Here is a 22703-nt window from a genome sequence, read left to right as displayed (position 1 = left end):
TAATATTCCCTTTTTTCGTATTCTGTTAAGCTATTATGTTATGCTATTATTTTTCTTTTCCAGCCACATACAGTGCGTGGCATAACTATAATAACAATTAAACACTATTTCTTTAACGATAAAACAACAGTTCGTTGAGCAAGATTTGAACAACATTTTCGTAAATTATGTGGAGGAACCATACTGTGCGGCATAGGTTTGCCACTGTATGGCATGTGATTGCAGCATAGAGCATTTCGTACTTTTATATTTTTATTAATAAATAGCAATATATTAAATAACAAGAGAAATATTCCTACACACTGCACATTTTCTATTTCTTTATGTGCACATACTGTAAAACTACCTTTGTATCGTGATCAAAGCTTTTTTTGACTATTTTATACTATTCCATTCATTTATTTTTAATTCCCATTTATTTTAATGCAATCAAAACCAATTTACCAGCCAAAACATTCATACTTTTCATTTGTTTATTAAATATTGTTTGAAAGCACCTTTGCTCATGTCCATTAGGCGGCTTCCTGGCAAGGAACAGTAGGTTCTAATGTAAAAAAAAAATCCATAACTTCCGAACTTTAGGCATCGAGGGTTTCGTGCCTACCTCCGCGAAGATTGTACGCCGAAGAAATACAATACCAGACGGCAGCCAAATAACGATGGAAAAAGACCACAAACTGAAAGAAATCCCCGAACACCAAACAAAACAGGTCATCAGAAGCAGCAGCAGCGGCAGCAGCAGCACCACCAGCAGCTTCACGACATGGTAGCGTCATTAGTACACAATTTCACACCAACCTGCCAAAATATTTATTAGTTTCAGCTTTATTTACTCATCCATATTCCACGTCACTGGTGTGCGAGCATTTGGATCGGTATTTCTTTCACATGAACCGGTCGGTGGCTGGTCATTTAGCTTCTCAGGATCCTCGGCAAATGCCGTCGGTAAAATGATAAACAAACAAATCGTGTTTTAGGCGAAAAAAAACAATAAAGCTCTTCAGAAAAATGCTTCATGTTTAGAAATAGATTTTGAAAAAGAAAAAAGTAGTAGAAAAACTCTTATCTATTTTTTTTTCATAAAATATTTATCACTAATTCCGGTGCAAACATGGCGCTACTGCAGTTTGCTATTTTAACACATTATTTGACCATCTTCTTTTATTCTCCTAAGAAATTGTGCATTTCAGCGAAAAAAAATACAATAACAGGTGTCTGGTGCTGTTGTCACCAAAGACGTATAATGCACAAAGAGTGTTTTTGTCATGCAACTTACTCTCTGGGGTCTCTGGGGAATATTTTTCCAACCTGTTTTGTCAGTGCCGTCAAGGATAACCGCAACGTTTCTCAACCGATAAAAAAATGTTCTCGACTGGAAATAGTGTTGCTTGCTTATACATACATTTTTAATACCTATTCCATCACTATCATCCACCAATCTTCATCCTTCACTTATCAAACCGACCGGCCGTTGAAGGTACCCGCTAGCGGTACAACGATTTGCATTTTTCCAACCAGTCTAAATATGGGATACTTTTTTTCCTTCTAGAAAATACCAACAAGGGAACTAGTACGCACGGGCAGGGCCGTGCAAGTGGAAAATGGCATTCAACAATCACTGCGATTACTCGCTCGGTTTCACATTTTTCACTTTACCACATTGCAAGGACATAAATGTTCGGAATCACACCAACCGGGAACGAACGTCGCCAACCGGGTTTCACCGACCGGTGGCTGTTCGATGTTGCTGGGTTTTTTTTCCCTTTTCAAGGATAGATTTTTATTTCCATCATTTATATTTCAGTCGGAGCCAAAGTAGTTTTACGTGTAACCTCACCGGGAACCGCCCATGGGGAATTGGGCACGTTATTGCTGGTCGGCTGAGTCGAATGCTTCCAGGCGTACTTTCGGAAAGCAACAACTACGACCCCCCTCCGACACATACCAGTAAATATCAACAGCGGCGAACAACCTTAAGTCAGTCGGCAAAAGTCCCACAAATGGAGGACCAATATTTTATCACTTCCACTTCACCGTCATTTTAGTTGGTTGTGTGTGAGAGATCTGGCGAATAAAACAGTTCTACCTTCCCATCCCGGCACAAGAAACATGCCACAAATGAAGGAGACAAGTGGTGCAAAAAGAAAGCGTTGCTGTTTTCATTTCATCGCTAATGTATTCTTACAACTTTATTGAAAAGTTATTTTACCAATAGAAGAAATAACATTGTAATGAAACACACAAGAAAGAGTCAAATTGTGAAGAACACAGCTAATTGCTAGTTGTGCTATAAACGTATTGAATGTCGAATAGTGTGATTCATTTTGAGGTTTAAATGACTTGTCTTAATTTAAAAACAAATGAATGAAAGCGAAATTCTTGCACTACTTTGCCTATATTTAAACAAAAAAGTAGATTAAACATAATAAGACATCACATGTATGCACCATGTTCATCGTTCGTGCACTTGGGGAAAAACAATTTCACTGCATCCAGTTCCAACACAACAACACGTAAATCTCATCCGCTAGCCCACCGGATGCAACCCGGAACATTCACAGACCCTCACACGCGCTACGTCATTGACTGGTACCGCTGAGGAGCTGGTGCCATAATGGTATCAACACCGGGAGTAATGAGACGGGTAATTAATCATTCGGACTCCACCATCAAAGTGTGCCGGAGATAAATGGAAAAGGATTCCCCTGGACCGTTGATGGCCGAAATGGGACCATGTTTTTCGCCCCTGTGCTTCCTGTATATGCGTGTGTGTATGTGTGTGTGTATTGTTTGAATGTCCGGACGGATGCTGCAAAGCGCACGATGAGGTTCTGGCGCTATCTGTTCCATGAAACGGGAACGGGTAGTGAGAAATGATTTTCCGTTTGACAACATTATTATCGCATTTGGTGTACTGAGTGAGACATAAATTACCTTTCGAAGGGAGAGAAGGTGTCTATTGGATTGGGAGAAGAAGGAGCCGAAGTGGGAGGGTTTGATATGGGATATAGTATTATTGGGCACTGGAAAAGTCAATAGATAAACCATCGCTCTTTCCAACCGCAAGGCACAATATTGAACCTTAAATCAACATGGAGAAGGAAGGTACTGGGTTGAGTGTGTATCAAGCCAGTTAAATAACATGGTCGTTAGAGGATAAATTCAAAATTTGCCCTGCCGGAGTTCAAAACTTGACTGAACTTGAGATTACACAGCCTACGATACCTATGTTAGGTAGTCAAATTCTTGATACAGGGTCACAAAGGCACGGTCATCGGAATCGTTTAGAAGTTATTTGATAATTCTGATAATTCTAAAATAAAATATTAGCCTAATTTACTTGTTTATATTTCAATTAGGACGGCTTTCACCGTATTATCAAATATTAGCCTTATATTATCAAAACGTTCAGTGTACGTTTTGGTATATTGGCGCAATTTGATGCAAAAATTAAATCAACAATATTGTATTAAATCTACATGCATGTTAAAAAACATACGACACATAAAAAACATAACTCAACAGTAAGATTTGGATCAGTTATAGAAGATCTGCAAAGCACTTGTGCAGTACAGGCCGTCCCCATGATACGCGGATACGCAGATTCGGAGATACGCGGTTTAAGGAAATTTGACATATGAATAAGTTTATAGCACAAAATCTAAGCAAAAAGGGCAAAAATTTATCTAAAATCCATTTTTTTGTCACATAAAACATTTCTTTCTAATTTACTTTAACGTAATCTTTCTAAAAATCGAATGATTCGCTGAATAAATAAAATTCAGAGAAGGAAGTCGACTCTGTGACTTTGAAGTATAAACGAAATTGCACCAGGATTCGATCTACGCGGAAATTCGAGATACGCGGATACTATAACAGCGTATCTCGGGGACTGCCTGTAATCGTAGTAGCTAATCAATCCATCTAATCCTGCAGCAGGTTTCGCGAGTTCAAATAGCACCGTAGTCATACGTCGAAGTGTATAAATGTTTTATCTGTATAAATAACGATGTATAAACATCCAACACCACTAATCGTAAATCAATTCGGAAGAAACTTCCACGCGAGTGAACTATGAAACCCTCAAAAGTTCACACACGATGCACTAATGTACAAGCGATTGCGCATGGTACTAAAACCTACTTCGCCCATCTATCTTCCCTTGGCTTTCTGGCCGCTCACAAAAATCAATGAAAAATCATGCAACCACCACCGTTCAACGCCATTAAAAACGCATACACAGTGTGCTGTACGTGGTTGCCATTACCCCCATTCGCGCACTATTCCCTGCGGACATCAAACCTCACAACTTTTTTCTGCCATTCCTGCCAGGCGAGTCAATCAAAGTCCGGGTGCGGATGACTTTTCACGCCTAGGATGCACGCCCTGTCTTGCCCCCTCTCATTAGTTACTGCTCATTTCCATGCCGGCGGGTAACGAGGGTAAAATATGCTGCATCAGGTACAATCATACGATGATACGGTGGTTTTAACACCCCCTTGTATCCCTTAGGTTGTAGTTGTCCTTTTTTGTTTTGGGAGCGACCACCACTGTCAGTATCTTCTGACGCTCCTTAGTTTTTCGCCGCATATGTTACAATTGAAATCAGGCAATTGTTCTTGGTAGTTTTGCCCTCGCGTTCTCTGGAGGGAGTTTAATTGTGAACGTATGGATTATGGGAAAACATATACAACTGAAAGTCATTGCACCAAAAATTATTAAGGAGGGCTTTTTATTTCCCTGGGAAAGTTTGAATTTTAAGAACAATTGAAAGTTACGGTTTTATAAATGTAGTTATAATATTTTTCCTCTTTTTACTATTCTCTATATTTCAACAAATACCTTTACTCATTAACACGACTTAACGGTGAAAATTAATAAACCATTGTACCGATTGGTATTTAATTACATACGATAACAAAACTTTACACACAAAAGGACCCTCTCGCCCTAACACCGATCGACAAAATAGTAAACACCAACACCCAATGACTGGCCAAATCGGGCAAAAAACGCACAAAAAAGGCATCATCCGGCCAGGTTCCCGGCGTGAAGGTGAACCCGATTAAGGGACCCGATTCCGTGCCTGTCATCGTATACACACCGTGTTGCGTGCGGGTGTCAAATATGGACTCATGAATTTATAATATGCAGTTTTCCCCCTGCATTCGATTAAAAAGTTGAATTAGTTTATCCCACCGCCAGTGGTTTCCTCGCACACCCACCCAGGACGCAACGGCCCGGGTGTGTTCGACACACTTTCGAAGGACGGACGAATCTTTTGCTAAATTTAGCGTCTACACCAAACAAAGTAACAATACCCATTCACCGCAAACGACGTTAAAGGCATAATGGCAAAATCAAAGCAACCAACTTCCATCTCTTGGGCAAGAAGATGATCTCATTTGTTTTTCTTTTGCTCTCGCTCTCTCTCTCTCTCCATGCTGTCGAACTCATAAACCGGTATCATTATCATAGATCATTGTTTACCCACTGCACTTGTTGTGGCCGGGCAGGCTCCCAACCGAAAGTGGCTGTGTGAAAATAATGCTACTGAGGACACAACAACAGCGTATTCAGCCTAAAAAAGTGAGCGTAACGAGTCTCGTGCCATTTTTTTTCGCCTACCTTCCTGTGCGTCCTCTGCAATGTACAATGCATTGCGTGCCCGAGTGCACCCATTGCCCTCCTGTCACCCGATACCATTTGGCTCATTGTCACCCTTCACGAATGGCACACATTGACACTGTTTTTACACAATTTTTTCGATCCACCCCTTGTTTGTAATCCTTGCACACCACCCTCATCCCGCGGACTGGGTTGTTTTTTTTATTTGCGATCCTTTGTGCCCTCCTCCTCGACTTTAAACCGTGGCCGATGAGCACGGAACCTCCCGGAACTGTCGTAGCACCGTACCGCGGTGGTACCATTTTCGTGCAATTTCATACATAATAACCATAATCGTAATGATAAACAACAGTGAATAATAAATAGCACGTGATTACCAACGCGCGTTGATACGCGCAGGACAACGAAACAGCAGAGGAGAAAACAACTTCACGCGCGTAAAAAAAAAAACAAACAAACTAACGTTCTCCCCACCTAACCGCAGGGATGCTCAATTACATCAAGCCACACAATCACCAACAATCGACGGCTGCTTAGTTGATTTTGTTTCTTTTGCTGTCGTGTGCATAAAAATGTGTCCTTTGTAGAATGTCCTTAGTAGGCGGTTGCCCTCGCAGGCCGATGTTTGCTGGGATTTTTATTCCGATCTTACATTACTGTAACTGTTAATGAACTTTAGTTTTGTAAAGCGGTACTTAAAATTTATTAAAATCATATTCTTTCGAATCCATTCTAATGAACTGTAGCTGACAATGATGATGTACTAAATTTTCTTCCACCTTTCTTTCACTCACCCAGGTATGGTTCCAAAACCGACGAGCCAAGTGGAAAAAGCGAAAGAAGACCACGAACGTATTCCGCACGCCGGGTAAGTACCGCGGGGGGACATCAGGATAAAGAAACTTGAAATCACATTCATTTACGCAACCTTTTTCTTTCTATCTTTGCAGGAGCCCTATTACCTTCGCACGGATTGCCCCCATTCGGGGCCAACATAACCAACATCGCGATGAGCGAAAGCTTATGCGGCACGTCAATGTTTGGGGGCGATCGATGGGGCGTTGGAGTTAATCCGATGACTGCCGGTAGGTACCGAAGTGGCCCACGCGTACCAAAATACGTTAAAAAATATAATACATCCCCTTATACTAATACATGTATACTAATATCTGTTTGAATTGGTGAACCACGGTGACTTGGATAAAACAGACGAGCGCATTAAACGATCTTCATCCTTTTTTTCTCTTTTATGCACTCACTGGCTAAACTAAACACCACTAACAAACCTCGACTGCAACTAACCAACGGCTTGACGGTCCCGGTACAGGATTCGGTCAGCTGAACCAATCATCCTCGCTTTCCTCAACGCTCAACACGGGGCTTAACTCGGGCATTAACATATCCTCGGCGATGGGAGCCGGCGGGTATCATAATTATGGACTGAACGCGTTAGGTAATTACTGATTACTCCCGTGTTATGGTTGTTTGTGTATGTGTCTTGAAAACAATCCGATACATACGGATATGCGCCGTTTTTGTGTGAACAGAAAGCCTTTCTTATTCATCCATTGTACTGCAAAATAGATCGTGGCATTTTCAAACAATTGATCAAATTTAAACGGAATTCAACGCTGACTGTGACTTACTTAATGTAACGAACTAACCGTTGTTGTACTCTACATACGTTATTGGCACGATACGATATATTTATTACGCTAATATTAAACTGCCATAAACAATCCGATCGTTAAAAGGCTAAAGAAAGTAGTGCCTAGACAATTCGTAATCAAAAATGTTTATTGTATTGTTTGTTAAAGTTTGGCTACAAGTATTAGTGCACTTTTAGTAGCTAGTGAATTTTGCAATTAAGACTATATTAATAAGCTTATGATTTGGCAAAAGAAGTCCTTTTGCTTGCAGAATGTTTAATGAGATTTGTGAAACAATTAAAAAAAACTGTACTATGAAGTAATTTAGTTATTCCAATCCGCATCGGAAAGCACCGATTTGTGACCTTATAATTCTGTTAATGGCAAATATTTAAATTTACATTACTTTAAATGCCTAAAAGCTATTTGCTTTATTGTCAGTACCATCTGTACAATATTTACAAGGCATGTTCTCCTTTGAATGTTGCTCCATGAATTTATACTGCAGCATAACAATTATGAAAAACCATGATTTAATATGTTTGTTCGTATACCATTACTTTTATTTGTTTCTCAAACATTTTTCTTAAGGTCTAAATAAAGAGTGCACTAATATTAAAATATAGTATGTGTTTCCAGTGTAGCTAATAGTGATGGGAAACATTTTTTTTGCCGGTACGGAACGGAATTAGGTACCTTTTCTTTAGGGAACGGAACGAACCTAGTAGATTCGAAAAGACAACGTTAATAACAATCTCAGATATAAATAACTTTTCATTTTAAAAATTGTTCATACATTTTTGTGATGATTTTTATCAGTATTCTGAAAACTTCTTAATACAAAACATAAAATTTAAACAGGCAAGGCGAAGAAGTATGGTGCCAATAATCGGCACAAAAGAATATTAAAATCATGAAAATGTTTCATAAACATAATTTGATAAACTCTCTGAAACGCTAATCCACTCCTTTAACTTTACCCAGAGTTATTAAAAAAAGTCATACATGCAGGTCATAAAATGTCTTACAGGCTTTGTGATTTTATTTACCTAGGATCGATCGTTCCACAGAACGAACGGAACGAACCTAGTAGGTTTGGAATGAAATTCTCATCTCTAGTAGCTAAATGAATACTTTCTTTTTTATTTTATATTTCCAATATGACGGCCGAGGGCCGTATGATCGACATATATTGTCGAAATTGCATGACTGTGGGCATTTCCTCCCAGTTATGAGCCTTATCCCGGGCTTGCTCGGTTAAATTAATACTTTCCATTAAAATAAATAACAAAATTAGCGATTTTTCTTGTTTTATCGCTGATGCTGACTGTCAATTGCTTATACTTAGACGCCATCGTAATCAACAGTTAAACCAAGTGGTACAATAACATCAAATCATACAAGATCCTTTTTAACATCTACCAGTTTTTAACGTTCATGTTACATTCTCAGCAATATTTAATTAACATAAGAGTCTACCGGATTGTAAGACCATAGAACTAGTAGCAATGTTTTGTCCCTTGCTTTCCGAATTCCAAGGCGCGCTTCGCAAGGTCGTGTTGAAGAAAACCAACACCAAGGTGTAGCTCAGCTCACATAAAACCTCACCTAATGGTCAAATAGAACATCACCGTGAGATGGGTTACCGCCCCACACCGCTACACCACTTACGCCTTGAGCAGTGCGCTTTGGCAATGGTCGTCACGACTTACCACTGCACGCACGGGCCCATCCGGTATGCGGAACCCATTAACACCTTTCCGGAGGTTCGGATAAGAAATGAACAACAGAAAAAAAGCGTATCGACACAAAATTATTCATGCTCGCAACACTCGGCCAGCAGAGGCCTTGCCCACGAGGACGACGCAGAGAGTTGTTTTCAACCGACGCCGGTTTTGGATCGGCACATCGTGGGGCCTCGCAAGGTGTCGAAAGCAACAGAAATGACTGAAAAATGTTTTTCGGTTGCTGACGGGGACGTTGTTTGCTCAAGCTGACAAGGAACCGCTCACGTCTGGGTTGTTTTTCTCGTTCTTCAAGCGATCCGTCCAGTCAACCGAAACTCGGGCGGGTGTGAAGGGCAGGGTGCGCGAGGCTGTTCAGTTCTAGCTATGTTAAACATGGAAATCCGTTTGTTTCTTCCCTCCTTTTTCTCTCTCTCTCTCTCCTCTCCAGGTGATACGATGATGTACCAACATTCGGTTGGTGGTGTAGGCTGCACGGGAGGCTCACCCACGTCCACCCCGCCCAACATTAATGCTTGCTCACCATCCACACCACCCCTAACAAATAGTGGCCAGCAGCCGAATCAGCCTCAGCAGCAACAGCATCAGCAACAGCAGCAGCAGCAACAGCAGCAGCAACAGCAAGGTGCCAGTCAGAACGATGCATCGGCCAATGGGGAAATGGTACGTTTGAATTTATTTCAAACTGGCGCTTACATCGTTTCATAAGTCTGTTTTGTTCAGGCTTTGCTTAATGCTTTTGTAGCTATTTGTCGTGTACTACATGGTTTAAAGATTATTTTCTTTGCGTGAGTTTCAAATTTTCCTTGTTTTGAATGATTTTTCCTGAAGAACGGCTCATTTGCGTCCTTTTTCGAACCCGCTGGAGTTGTATGGAAAATCATCCACGATTTAAAACTATGAAAGAAAATACTATAATACAGTAACAGATTTTCACTTTTTGTCACTTTCCAATGGCAAACATTTGAAGTTGAAGAAGTGACCAATACTAGTAAATTGCGTAAAGAATACCTGATGGAAGTCAATCAGGTACAGACAGTCCCCGAGTCTGTTTTTGGAGATTTGTCAGATGAGCTAGTTTATAGCACAAAATCTAAGCAAAAAGGTGAAAAATTGGTCGAAAAACCTGTGTTTGTTGTACAAATTTGTTTTTTTTCTAATTTATTTTAAAGTAATCTATCTAAAAATCGTCTGATTTAGTGAATAAATTGAGTGCAGAGAAATAAGTCGACTCTGTGATTTTGAATTATAAACGAAATTGCCCCAGGATTCGACTTACGCAGAAATTCTAGTTACGCGGATTTTTCCCGGGTTATCTATAATGGCGTATCTCGGGAACTGCCTCTGGTTAACTATCTGAAATCTGGTTAACTATCTGCAATATGTTGGTTTGAGAAAAACAGATTAAAACATTGAATGTGTAGAAAATTCAACATACAAAATTCTAAACTGTTCATACATGCTCGTGTATTCCGTACATTATTCAGGTACTTCAATACACATCCAAGTAACATCTAGGCGGACAGCTTTAACTAGATCAATTATTACTGAATTATGAATCTTTCTTCCCCTCATCATCCTTTTACATACAGCCCGGCCCCAATCAGCATGGTATCGGTAACTGTCAGAGCTTGTCGGCCGGTACCCCGGATGGAGATGACGATGTTTGGCGAGGACACAGCATAGCGGCCCTGCGACGCCGAGCGTCCGAGCTGAATCAAACCATGCCCTCCTACTTGCACGCGCACAACTACGATCACCACAACTCGGTGTATTGACTGCAGCTGTTCAAGTGAGCGAACGAATTGCAACCGTAACTACTAGCAGCTACACAGGCGCACCCAGAAAACCGACGAGGGGTCGAGTCTATCGACACGAATCGAATACCGGAGCAGTATTACGAGGCGTTGGGAAGGATAAGGCGTCGGCGCCTCTGTGTTCGCAACGATCGTGGCGCACATTGCGGCAGCGATGGTGCGCTGGTGGATCGTCGTTTTATTTGTGTTTTCCCTTTTTGTTGGAATAGTCTGTTACATTCGTCACTAAGATAGTTCACCCTTTTGTTTAGTTTCGTATCATCTTAGGATGGGATCGGCCGTGGTCCCAGCACATGTAAATCAAACTCAATGTAAAGTTTAGTATCATATCATCGAATAGCGAACGAGCAAAGCATCATTTGAAGCATAGATACTAAAAGCCAAAAACAAAACAGAAGAGCTCCACCTGAAATCGATGTATACGAGCGCAGCCCCGGAGTGATGCAGGGTGGGCCGGGATTTTCGCGCTTAGCTGATCGTCATTAATCCAAAACAAACAAGACAAAACTAAACGAAACACACAATTCAATTGTAATGAACGTAACTTATTTGCATGCAACCTTACGTGAAGCAGAAACGGTCGGCCCCAAATTAGACAGACCTAGAGCATTAAGGCACACCTACACTCCCTAGTGATCAAGTAAACTATCGAGCCTAAAGAGAAAGAAACATCAAGTGTAAACCAATGTATACGAAACAATGCTCCGATGCTTAGACGAGCGTGTTGCAAAACAGGAACTATGATGCGTTTTAGAAACTACGAAGCACAAGAATGAAAGAAAAAAGAACCCAAAATTTCAAGAGACTTGAGAACATGTATACGACTACACGGTACGATTAGTAGACACTTTGCGCATAAGGTTAGATGCATGCGAGGTGTGGAGAAATTATATTATGAAAAACTATATATAAAATTATATATATATACACACACAAACACATACAAAAGTACATTTAATCGGTAAAGAATCGCCTCGATCGCCGATGCGCTGCGCTGAAATGTCAGAACAGGAAGTAACAATTGTCAAAAACCATTCTACTACAAGAAACAATCCTAGTACGCAACAACGTAAAACCAAGCGAAAGCACCCATACGGAGACGTAATGCAACTTATTGTAAATAATCGCCTACATATTGTATTCGTTTCACTCATTCGTATTTGAATTGCCACCTGAGAACGAGTCTTTCCCAAGCAGAGCTACATTTGCGCGCCAATAGTGCATGGCGTTTTGTGGTAGTGCAGCTAGGGAAGAAAAATGTCGCCATTCGTTTCCTCCCATTATCATACCCGTTTTGATTTGCGTGGATTAAACAATAACACAGTGCTTTGTGCGATTTACCAAGCCACTAGCTATGTTATTAGCACAAAAGCATTCAAGATGATTGTCCGATTAGCAGCAACAGCAGCCAGATCGATGCCAAAAGGGTCAGAAAATATGTATGTTAGTAAAAGTAACTATAGTATTGATATGGAATAAAAAGAACATTCATTTGATTCAATCCAAACGTATGCAAATGTTGATAAACCGGACGCAGATGTCGCTTAGTAAGTATATAGAACAAATGATTCTTATTCCAGCATTTTTCATTAACATTAAATACTATGAATATTGGTAATTTGATGGGGTTTATCTTTGGTATTTTATATATGTAAAAAAATAATTCATTTGCGTTAAATAAACAATTTAAGTATGGTAAATAGGTAGTCAAAAATCTTTTCAAAACATAGTTCTAATTATTATTCACATTATCACCATAAGTCCGCCATAAAATTTATTTTTTTTTTTATTAATTTATCATGAGAAAGTAAAATAATCAGTGAAATATCGTATTTAATTATTGGTCGAAGTAACGTTCAAATTTGAAAATGTTGCGTAGAACTTTTACAAGAGAATTTTCACTGGGGCACCCGTATGACAGTTTGCATGACAGTGTGTCGACCAGAACCCGTGCTATGATCGAACCTGTGTTCTACACACTTTGAAGTACACAAACAAACAACCTTCAATTGTGCCTCATTTGTTGTACGGAAAGACAAAAACGCGATACACAGTGAAAACTTATTTGTGAACCTTTGTTTGGTCTCCTTTCGCTCTATAAAGCAGTACAAAATGAACCGTTTGTTTGGAAAATCAAAACCCAAAGAGCCGGGTCCAAGCATCAGTGATTGTATCAGTGGTGTAAGCAGCATTGCTAGATTTTATTTCAGACGGATGACTCACCCTTAACGGCTTTCCTTCTCGCACCATCCACCATTCAGGTTGACGCACGGGCGGAGACAATCGAAGGCAAAATAAAGACGCTCGATAACGAACTGCGGAAGTATAAAGACCAAATGGCCAAGATGCGCGAAGGTCCGGCGAAGAACGCCGTCAAACAGAAGGCCATGCGTGTGCTGAAGCAACGTAAACAGTATGAGAGCCAGGTGGAAAATTTGCGGAACCAGTCGTTCAACATGGAGCAGGCAAACTTTGCCCATCAGACGCTGAAAGATACTCAGGCGACGGTGGCTGCCATGAAGGATGGCATGAAATCGATGAAGAAAGAATTCAAGAAGATCAACATCGAAGAGATCGAAGACATACAGGACGACATGGCTGACATGCTGGAGCAGGCGGATGAGGTGCAGGAAGCGATGGGCCGAACGTACGGCATGCCGGAGCTGGATGATGATGAGCTGCAGGCCGAATTAGATGCACTCGGCGATGAGATCGCACTCGATGACGATGCCAGCTATCTGGACGATGTCGTGAAAGCGCCCGAAGCCCCCGATAAGGAACCGGGAGCGGACAGTGTCACCAACAAGGATGGAATACTGGTTGATGAGTTCGGTCTGCCAAAGATTCCTGCATCCGTCAAAACGACCTAAGGCCTTATCGCGATGTCTTTCGCACGCATTGCTTCCCTGACGTCACCATTGTTCCCTGATTCACGTGCGATGTGGCATCCGCATGGATTTTATCATTAATTTACAATTAAATACACCATCCCGCAATCGGTCCTTGGCAGCAGGCAGCCCCAGTTAGTAAGTGATCTGTTTTGTTGACATGTATATTTTTCACGATTTTAAATTGTTCTGATTTACCTTACAATATTACTATTCTTACTAAACCTGCAGCACGATCATAAATAGATGATTTATCTTGTACGAAAAGATCACGTTCCCTTATTCACTTATTTCGTCTATAACGGGCACATTCTGCAAATCGGAACATTTACGCCGTAGCAGATCGATTTGCTCCTTCAGGTATCGTTCCTTTGCCGCTGCACGTTGCAGGAGAATTTTCGCCTTCTCCAGCAACTGACTTTTCTTTTCCAGCTTATCTTTTAACGCTTCGTCTGCGGCAACATCGTCGCGATTCGCGCCGGCAGCCATCGTTTCACCGCTGTATCGCACCTTACAGCGAGTGCACGTAACACTGGACAGAAGTTCTATCTCCACCTGCTGCACCGACACCTTGTTGAGAGCCTCCGTAAGATTTTGCTGTAATTTTTCGTGCTCCCTTTTCAGTCGATCGTACAGCTCCTTGGCAATCGTTTCATTCGGTGGGTTGCTGAGAGATTCAGCGTTAGCCGCACGTTCCCTGTTGCGGTGTTCTTTAAGATGTTTGTTCTCGACACGAAGCTTTTCGATCATGCGCTTTAGAGTGAGTACGGTTTGCTCGAGATTAGCGTTTCGCTCGGCTAGATCACTCGAACCGCTCCGTCGACTACAACGTACGCAAAGATTCTCGAAGTTGATAGACTCTGGACAACCGGCCGTTGCTTTGGCGATTTCTTCCTTAAGTGCAATAACATACCTTAGGAAAGAAACACACAGTAAGTACATTAAAACAAAAGACAACGAAATCTGCATTTGTAGAGCTTTAAATTATCAAGAACATAAAATCAAAAACAAAAAAACAAGATGAACAATCGTGCGCGACCGACCGCAAAGAACCTGTTTACGTATTTTCCCAACGTGTGGGAATTCCCCCACGATCGAACCGTACGGAAGCGGTAACGTATTTGGCATTAACAATTGAACATCATTGTAGTGTCGTTGATAGCGCGTATCGTTAGTTGGAGGGAAATTATTTTAACAATTGATTCGTTTTCACAACATTCTTTCCAAAAGCTCAGTTAATCAAATTACTTACTCTTCTAGATGCTTGATCTGCCTTTTCAATCGTTCCGATTCATCACTTTGCCGCAACATATCGTTGTCGAGCTGGAGCTGCAAAGTCTTGGCTTCTAGACGCACATTTTGAGCTTCCATGTTACATAGCTTCTCTTGCATCTTCTCCAGCTCGTGTGCAACCGTGTTAGAACCCTTCGCGAGAAAAGAAGAAAATTATTACTTTAAAAATCACCCACCTCAGGATGGACATGCTAACCTTCCTATCAAGCTCCATGGCAATAATTCTTCGCTGTTGCGACTCAATCCGGCTCTTGAGCGCATCGATGATTTCTTTACTGTTTTGAGTGAACATTTGTGTTGTGGTCGTGGTGCTGGTATCCTCCGAAACCGTACTGTCCGTGCTGCAGTACTGATCAGGCGATCCCGAAGGTTGATACTTATTGTCCAGCAGCGTGGCTGTTGCAGCAGTTGTGCTCGCGCCACTATTCATCCGCGTACGATCACGCTCCATTCGAGCGATCGTCGTTTTGGCAGTGTTGAAGTGAACCTTCAGCTTTTCAAGTTCTACCTCACGCTCCTTCAGCTGCACCTTCAACCGTTCCGCCATTTGCTGCCAACGTTTCTGTTTGTTCCACAGATCCAATTCGGCTGCCGTTTTCGCACGCCGATTTTCGTTCATCACCGTCTGCTTCCGTAGCTCATCTTTCGTATCCAGTAGCTCCGTTTCCAGCAGCTGCACACGGCGGGCTAACTGATCCTCGCGTGGGGTTGACATTCGATCCGGTTTCATCGCAATGACGGGACGCTTAATCAGTTGGTTTTTGAGCGTTTTTACTAGATCGCGCGATTGCTTTTCGCGCTGCTGTATACTAACGATCTGCCGTTTAAGTGCTTCGATTTGTGTCTTCAACACCCGATTGCTGGCCTCGCTGCGATTCAGGTCCGCACTCAACTGGGACACCTGTTCGGCGGAGTGTAGCGACGTATCGTTCATGAAGCTACGTTGATCTTCATGAAATTGTGACAGCGTTTCGGTGAGATCCTGTATGTGCCGATCCTTCTCCTCCAGCATCTCCTTCAGCTGCTCAATCTCCTGCGCGCTTGCGATCGTTTCGGTAAATTCACGCAAATCGTTCGCTTCCTTAGCCAACCGATCGTTCAGCGATCCCAACTCCATGTCCTTTTCCCGTAGCAATTTTTCGCACTTTTTCTCTCGAGCATTCGATTCCCGCAGCTGGAGCTGCAGCCGCTTCTGTTCATTTTCCAGCTTCTGCACGTTGCCTTCGAGCATGTTCACCTGCACATTAAGATCTGCAATTTCGCGCTCTTTCTTTTCGTCTATTTCATAAATGTTTTCTATTATTTTGTCCGTGTAAACCATCGCGCCAGCTTCCGATACGGTTGCTTCCTCCTCCATCGGTCGGGCCTTTTCTGGCACACTCTCCTGGAGCGCTTTAAGACGATTCATGTCGCTGAGCTGGGTGGAGATATTGTCACACTCCTTTTGTTTTTCGTAAAGTTTCTGCTCCAGTTCATCGATTGTTTGCTTAAGATTTCTTATTTGCGCCATGTTTCTATCGTACACCTGCGAATGCTCGTTTCGCTCCGATTTTAGTAACTCTTGGTACCTCGATAATGTTGTGTCCTTTTCCAGAAGCAGATTCTGCAACGAACCTATAGTAGACTGAAAATCGCAATTAGCATCGAGCAATAAATCTTCCCGTAAAATGGTACTTTTTGAAACTTACGCTAAGAATACTGTCTTCCACGTGATCTTGCTTTATAACGCTTGATGATTGTGTCTGTTGCCGAAGTAAACCATCCTTCTCCTCCAGTGATTTTTCCAGCAGCTTTATTCTTCCCTGGCACTCGGACAGTCGGCTTTCGGCTTCCAACAGGAGCGCACTTCTTGTGGAAGCTAGCATCATTGCCTGTTTAAGTTGAGATTCGAGCGATTTTTGAGCCACCGTTTGAACGGGCTTAGCTGACTGTTCATCGTCTATCACTACGGTTTGATTTCGATCATTTCTATCGTCGTAATCATTTATGGTATCACCGGAAGAACATCTTCTTGGTGGTTCCCCGAAGCTATCGTCTATTATCGGAATTGTGTTAATACACTTGGTTGATGTTTCTGGAATGAAACGAGCATATTAGGACGCAGCTTTACTCGTGAATATCCTGGTCCATCGCTTACCAACAGATACTTGCACCGCTTTGTCGAAGTATTTGTCCTGATCCTTGCGCAATCGCTGTGCTGTTGCTTCTTCGCCAAACAATAGCTCCAGAGTGTCCCAGTGTCTAGTGCTGTCTATTTCGTGCAAACGCAGCTGTTTATTTTCCCGTTGCAACTGATCGACCTGTTCCTGACACAGTATCAACTGTCTAGTCAAATACTCACTTTGGCTTTCGAATTTAATCAACTGAAATTGAAGAAACAATTTATGATCAATACACTTCCCTTTCGAGCAGCCGGAGAAAAACCTCGGGTTGGAGATAGACGAGGCAAAAACAATGTTAATGGTGGCACCTCCAGCGACCCTGCTAACAAATTCTAACAAGAGATAAGTATTTATATAGTCTAATGAAAGTTCTGTAGTTAAAATATCTGACACGACGAATGAAGCTGGGACTTTTTAGAACTTATATAGTTCCACTACTCACATACGCTTCTGAGACATGGACTTTGTCCAAAACTGACGAAATTCTCGTACCAGGCTCCGCGAGGAAGATGCTTAGCAGGATGTTTATCCCCGTATGTGTGGAAGGACAATAGAGGAGCCGCTACAATGACGAGCTCTATGAGTTCTACGATAAACTCACTATCGTACAGCGGATTAGACTTGCCAAGCTCCGATAGGTGGATAACGTCATGAGAATGACACCGGACGACCCGCTCCATAAAGTCATTTTAGGTCACACTAGTGATAAGAAATAAGAACCTGATGAAACGGTACCCCTCTTTACCTGGAGTGAACGACATCAGGTTCAAAACATTTCACTTTTCAATTCCTATGCGAAACCGCTCCGAATATCGCTTCTTTTTGCCTCTCATTTGTAAGCGCATTTGTATTGCAATTTATCTTAATTTGCATCTAACTCCAATCCGTAGGCTCCCGTAAAAAACTCGTAAGCTCCACTCCTTCCAAGGAGTGAAGGGATTCGCACCGTTCCTTTTTTCGGTAGTTTTGGTTCGGCTGAGCATGCCACGGGACAGCATGTCAAGAACTTAAAGCGGTTTTAGTGTCTGATACGTAAGTAGTATACTTGCATTAAGACTTACTGTGTTGCCTCTTACGCACTTAGCTAATTAATTAGCTAGCTTTACTTAGTTACTTACATTGATTTTATCCTGTATATGATTCCCTTCAATATTTTCCTTCAATTTTGCAAATATTCGCTCATATTCTTCATCCCGCATTTGACTGCGAACTTTCCGTTGCTGTTCCTCCAGACTTTCACGCAATTCCATCACTTTTGTGTACATCTTAATGAACTCCGGTATCGCAAATGTGGGTAGATATGTGTGGTTACCCGTCGACAGAAGTTGTAGGCTTTTCTTCAGATATCTGCAGAAATTGTTAACAGAAATGGGACGTAAGCTTTTGTAACCTTTTCACTGCATCCTAACAAGATATATACCTTATTTTAAGTTTGTTCTCTTTCTGTTGGGCACCAAATTCTTGTTCCTGTTGCTCGTATCGTTGCTTCAAGTTATCAAGTTCTTCCATTTTTTGCATCAACTTTTGCTTCATTTTACTGTTCTCCAGCTTTAAACTTTCCTCCTGTTCGCGCACTGAAATAGGAAAGGTATGTTGAAATTTATCTTCACAAAAGTATCATTCACTTACCGAGATCTAGTTCTTTGTTTGCACGGGCCAATAGGTATTTTTCATTGGATTCACTTTGCAAATCAACAACCAGATGACGCAAGCTAACTTCTTCCTCGGAATACTTTGAAATAAGGGACTGTTGCGATCGGATTTGATCGTTGGACACTTTCAACAATTCTTCTAAATGTCCGTTTTTCACCAGCTCGCGATTTAGCTCACGCTCCAATTCGTTCAAACGATCCTTCATGCGCTTGTGCTCCTCCTTGGTTATGAACTCTACCGCTAAGTTGTTATCCACTATGGTCAATTGATTTAGCTTGGTGTAATCTACGTCGGGTAATTGGTTCTTGTCCACTTCTTGTATGTTTTTCAAAAATATGTTATAAATATTTGTCGCCTCAAACTTCATTCGCATCATCTCGCCCTCCAACTTCTCGACCAGATCGCTATCCATCGAGTCAAACGAATCCTCCTTGTGTATACCGATCGCTTGCGTCTGTTTCAGCTCGGTACTTTTCCTTGCCAGCTCTAACCGCAGATCGTGTAGCAAATTTAAATATTCGCTCTTGATCTGACGCAACGAGTTGTGCAGGTTGTCGTTGTCCGCTTTTAAGAAATCCACCTTACGCTGCAGCACACAGACGCCCGATTCGATATCCTTTAAACGGTCGACCGTTTGCACAAGCAGTCGATCTTTCTCGTTCTCAGACGCACTGGTAATGTGAAGTATTTCGTTGTACAGCTTTTGCGTTACGCGCAGCTCGTCCTGCACCGTCAGCAGTCGCTCGTTTTCCGTACGCAGTTGTTCGTTTCTTTCCGTCAGACGGTCAATTTCCACCGCTTTCAGCAAAACCTGTTCACTGAAATCCAGCTGCTCCGGCTCTAGTCGATCGATTGACTCCGAGTTATCATCCTCGTTGCAAACATTTCCCGAATCGTTCACACTTTCCGTCGACTGGACGCTTTTACTTTTCCGTCCGCTTGCATCCGGATCCACTATGGTCAAACGTTCCTTCAGGAGCATATCCCGCTCCCGAGCTGCTAGTAGATCGTTCGGTAGTCGCATACCGCTATGCCAGCCAGACATCGGTCGCACACTGAGCACGTTCAGCAGTTTCTCCAACGTATCCTTATCGATCGTAAGCTGATCCGACATTGCGTCATACTCCCGAAGTTTTTCCAAAATTTCATGCATTCCATCGCGTAGATGTTCGTTCTCCTCCAATATCGTAATGTATTGTTTTTCTAACTCGACGATACGTTGATAGTTGTTGGAATCGTCGTTCCTACCGTTTGTCTGCATTGCACCTCTCGTGCTTTCATCGTCGAAATTCATTTTCAACTGTCCAACGCATTTATCACAGTAATTGAAGCTGTGCCGGAATATGCACGCCTTACAATGTTTCATACTGTCCTGTACGTTGTACTGTTTCATACATTTCTCACAGAACTTCACTCCATGCAGGTCAGTAATCGATGAAATCACTCCATCTACTTCTGCCTCACTTTGTGCCCCAGGAGATGAAGGTGTTGCTTTATCAGCATCAGCTTCGTTGCTTGCTTCTTTGCTTTGTCTTTTCACATTCTGCGCTAGTGCTGCTAACTGCCGCCTGGAAAAAGAACATCGTTTGAAATAGGAGGGAACTATTTGTGAATCGTGAAGAAAAGCTGAAAGCATTTACTTAAGGTCGTTTTTCTCCAACTTTAGCTGCAGTCTCATCTCTTCTGAAGCACGCAGCTTTAGCGCTAACCGTTCGTTTACTTTGGAAATCTTTTTCTGCTTTGCCAGTATTGAACTCGTCGCGACAACCTCATCGTCCTCTATGCCTAATCGTTTTCTGAAACGGAAAGAAATCATTTATAGCTAAACATGTTATACATATTTAGTGTTGGGTCGTGAGCGATGGAGCTACCCCAATCGCTCAGTTCAACTAACTGAACGAGCTCAGTACGCTCATAGCGGAAAAACAAGTAATTCAAAGTTCAAACGAGCGGCTGAGCGCATCGAGCGGTTAAGTGATAGATTTGAAACTAGTGCATTCACGTCAAAATAAACTTCATTTAACTTATTTCATTTGCGTATTTCAACTCTAGCGTTTGATCAGTTTGTCCTCAGTTATTGACCATAGCGTAACAGACAGATATAGCAATTCATAATTAAGGTAACTTCACGGTAGTGTTTAAACACAAAATACATTAAAACAGATGTTGTTTGCTTAATGTTCGCTTGTCGCTCAACGCGCACAGTCGCTTGTATGAACTTTGAGCTTTCTCGCGCTCACCACTCCTCTTGTTGAGCGCCAACGATTCGCTCAGCTCGATCAAATCAGCTACTTGACCCAACACTACACATTGTGCTACATATACTGCATACCGTAACACACTATTTTCGATGGCAATCTCATTAGCTAGATTGATCTCCGATATCAGCTGACGAATTTGTTTGTCACGGGAGTTCACCTTTTCCTGCAAACGGTTCACCTTTTTCAGCGCACTCGCCAGTCCTTCTTCGCCATTTTCGTACCGTCTCAGTGCTTCTATTGCTTCTACAGATTGGCGTGATTTCAACCGATTATCCTCTTCAACATCGGCCAGAATATCCTGCATTTCGCGGCACCGTGCGCTCGCCTTTTCTAGCTGCATTCGATACTCTTGGCAGCAATGGCTTTCCTGTTGCTTCTCCTTACCCGCTCGCTCCTTCTCCTCGCTGATCCGATTCATCACTTCCGTCGAGCGATGCATTTCCTTTGAAAGCGTTAAAATCTTTTGCTCCAAATCGACAATGATTTCATCCTTCTGCTCGAGCCGTTCCATCATTAATTTGTATTCTCGTCGTTCCGCCTCAATATCAATGCCCGGGAACTGGCTCAAAAGATCATCGTACCGATCCTGCAACTCGTTCAGCTGCTTCTCCCGCTGATCAAACTGATCCTCCCATTCGGCAACCTGGTCCGCATGCAGCTTACTGACCTTGCTAAGCTCCTCCACCAAATGTTCCTTTTCTTCGCAAATATTCATCAGCTCACCTTCCATCTGCTGAAGCTTTTCGTTCAGCTTGTTGTTCAATTCTTGCTGTTCCTTCGAACGCAGTTGTAGTTCTTCAAACTTAAGTGTCAGGGCGGTTATGTTTAGCGTTGCATCGTTCAAGCTCACTTGCAGCCCATTGATCGTATCAACCTGAAAGCTGTTCCGCTTTTCCAGATCATCAATATCGCGTAGAAGCCTTTTAATGTGCTTATTCTTCATACTGATGTTGTTATACAGCTCCTGCTGTCTTTCGATCTCCGATAAAGCATCGGGAGAATCGTCACCCTCGCTACCACCGCCGACATGAAGTCCTTCGGCATACTTTGCCTGCAGTTTGGCATTCTCTTCCGTCATGTCCTTGAGCTTTGTTCGCAGGGTGTGGCGTTCCAGCTCAAGCTTCTCAATGGTTCTTTTCCATTCCTTAAGCCGCTCCTGACTGCCGAAATCGTCTTTACCTTCCGCTAGCGTCTGTTTCAATTGTCTTACCTGTACAAAAAAGCCATATCGTACATGTAATTGTACAAATAATATCAAAAAGCTAAATGACCACTTTACCTGATCGTTCCGGAAACGCAGCGCCACTTGTGCCAAACGGAACAACTTTTTGCTACTTTTGCTGTCCAACTTAATGTCGGTGGACAAATTGGCGATTTCCAGTGCTGCACCATCCTTGCGTACGTCATCTAAATTATGCGGAGACAATGATAACAGATGCTTCCAATCCATTTTATGAACAAAATTGTCCCTCTGGCACGGTCAACCTTGAATCACAAACAAAGCAATTCCAATTCGTTTTTTTCCTGTGTGAAATAAATGCTTTTGTTTTTGTTTGCGTAGCTATGGTAACCGTTCGTTGCTACAACTAACAGTCACATGGTACGCA

At 42.2% G+C, this 22703-nt stretch overlaps 3 protein-coding genes across 3 annotated transcripts in view; 2 read left to right on the top strand and 1 right to left on the bottom strand.

The window, feature by feature from the left end:
• LOC128303435 (homeobox protein orthopedia) overlaps positions 1-11096 on the top strand; it is a 35496-nt gene extending 24400 nt beyond the window's left edge. The window contains exons 4-8 of the mRNA XM_053040382.1: positions 6427-6496; positions 6579-6713; positions 6956-7084; positions 9441-9685; positions 10615-11096. Coding sequence (XP_052896342.1) covers positions 6427-6496; positions 6579-6713; positions 6956-7084; positions 9441-9685; positions 10615-10800 — 765 coding nt within the window. The 3' untranslated portion in view covers positions 10801-11096. The remainder of the gene's footprint in view (positions 1-6426; positions 6497-6578; positions 6714-6955; positions 7085-9440; positions 9686-10614) is intronic.
• A 1756-nt stretch (positions 11097-12852) lies between these two features.
• LOC128302424 (charged multivesicular body protein 5) lies at positions 12853-13988 on the top strand. The gene is made up of 2 exons (XM_053039244.1): positions 12853-13020; positions 13101-13988. Exons 1-2 carry the CDS (start codon positions 12952-12954, stop codon positions 13707-13709), a joined length of 678 nt encoding a protein of 225 aa, XP_052895204.1. The 5' UTR covers positions 12853-12951; the 3' UTR covers positions 13710-13988.
• Positions 13989-14006: 18 nt separating this feature from the next.
• On the bottom strand, positions 14007-22546 carry LOC128302423 (centrosomal protein cep290). The gene is made up of 11 exons (XM_053039243.1): positions 22376-22546; positions 21168-22306; positions 20476-20631; positions 18812-20403; positions 18603-18756; positions 18301-18529; positions 17158-17383; positions 16709-17094; positions 15217-16644; positions 14980-15152; positions 14007-14640 (listed from the first exon to the last, which is right to left on the bottom strand). The coding sequence occupies exons 1-11, from the start codon at positions 22544-22546 to the stop codon at positions 14007-14009; spliced, it is 6288 nt and encodes a 2095-aa protein (XP_052895203.1).
• Positions 22547-22703: the final 157 nt, after the last annotated feature.

Source organism: Anopheles moucheti, chromosome 3 (genome assembly GCF_943734755.1).
Source record: "Anopheles moucheti chromosome 3, idAnoMoucSN_F20_07, whole genome shotgun sequence".
Classification (NCBI taxonomy): domain Eukaryota; kingdom Metazoa; phylum Arthropoda; class Insecta; order Diptera; family Culicidae; genus Anopheles; species Anopheles moucheti.
Note: the sequence above shows the minus strand (reverse complement) of the source record. Positions and strands in the feature narration are given on the sequence as shown.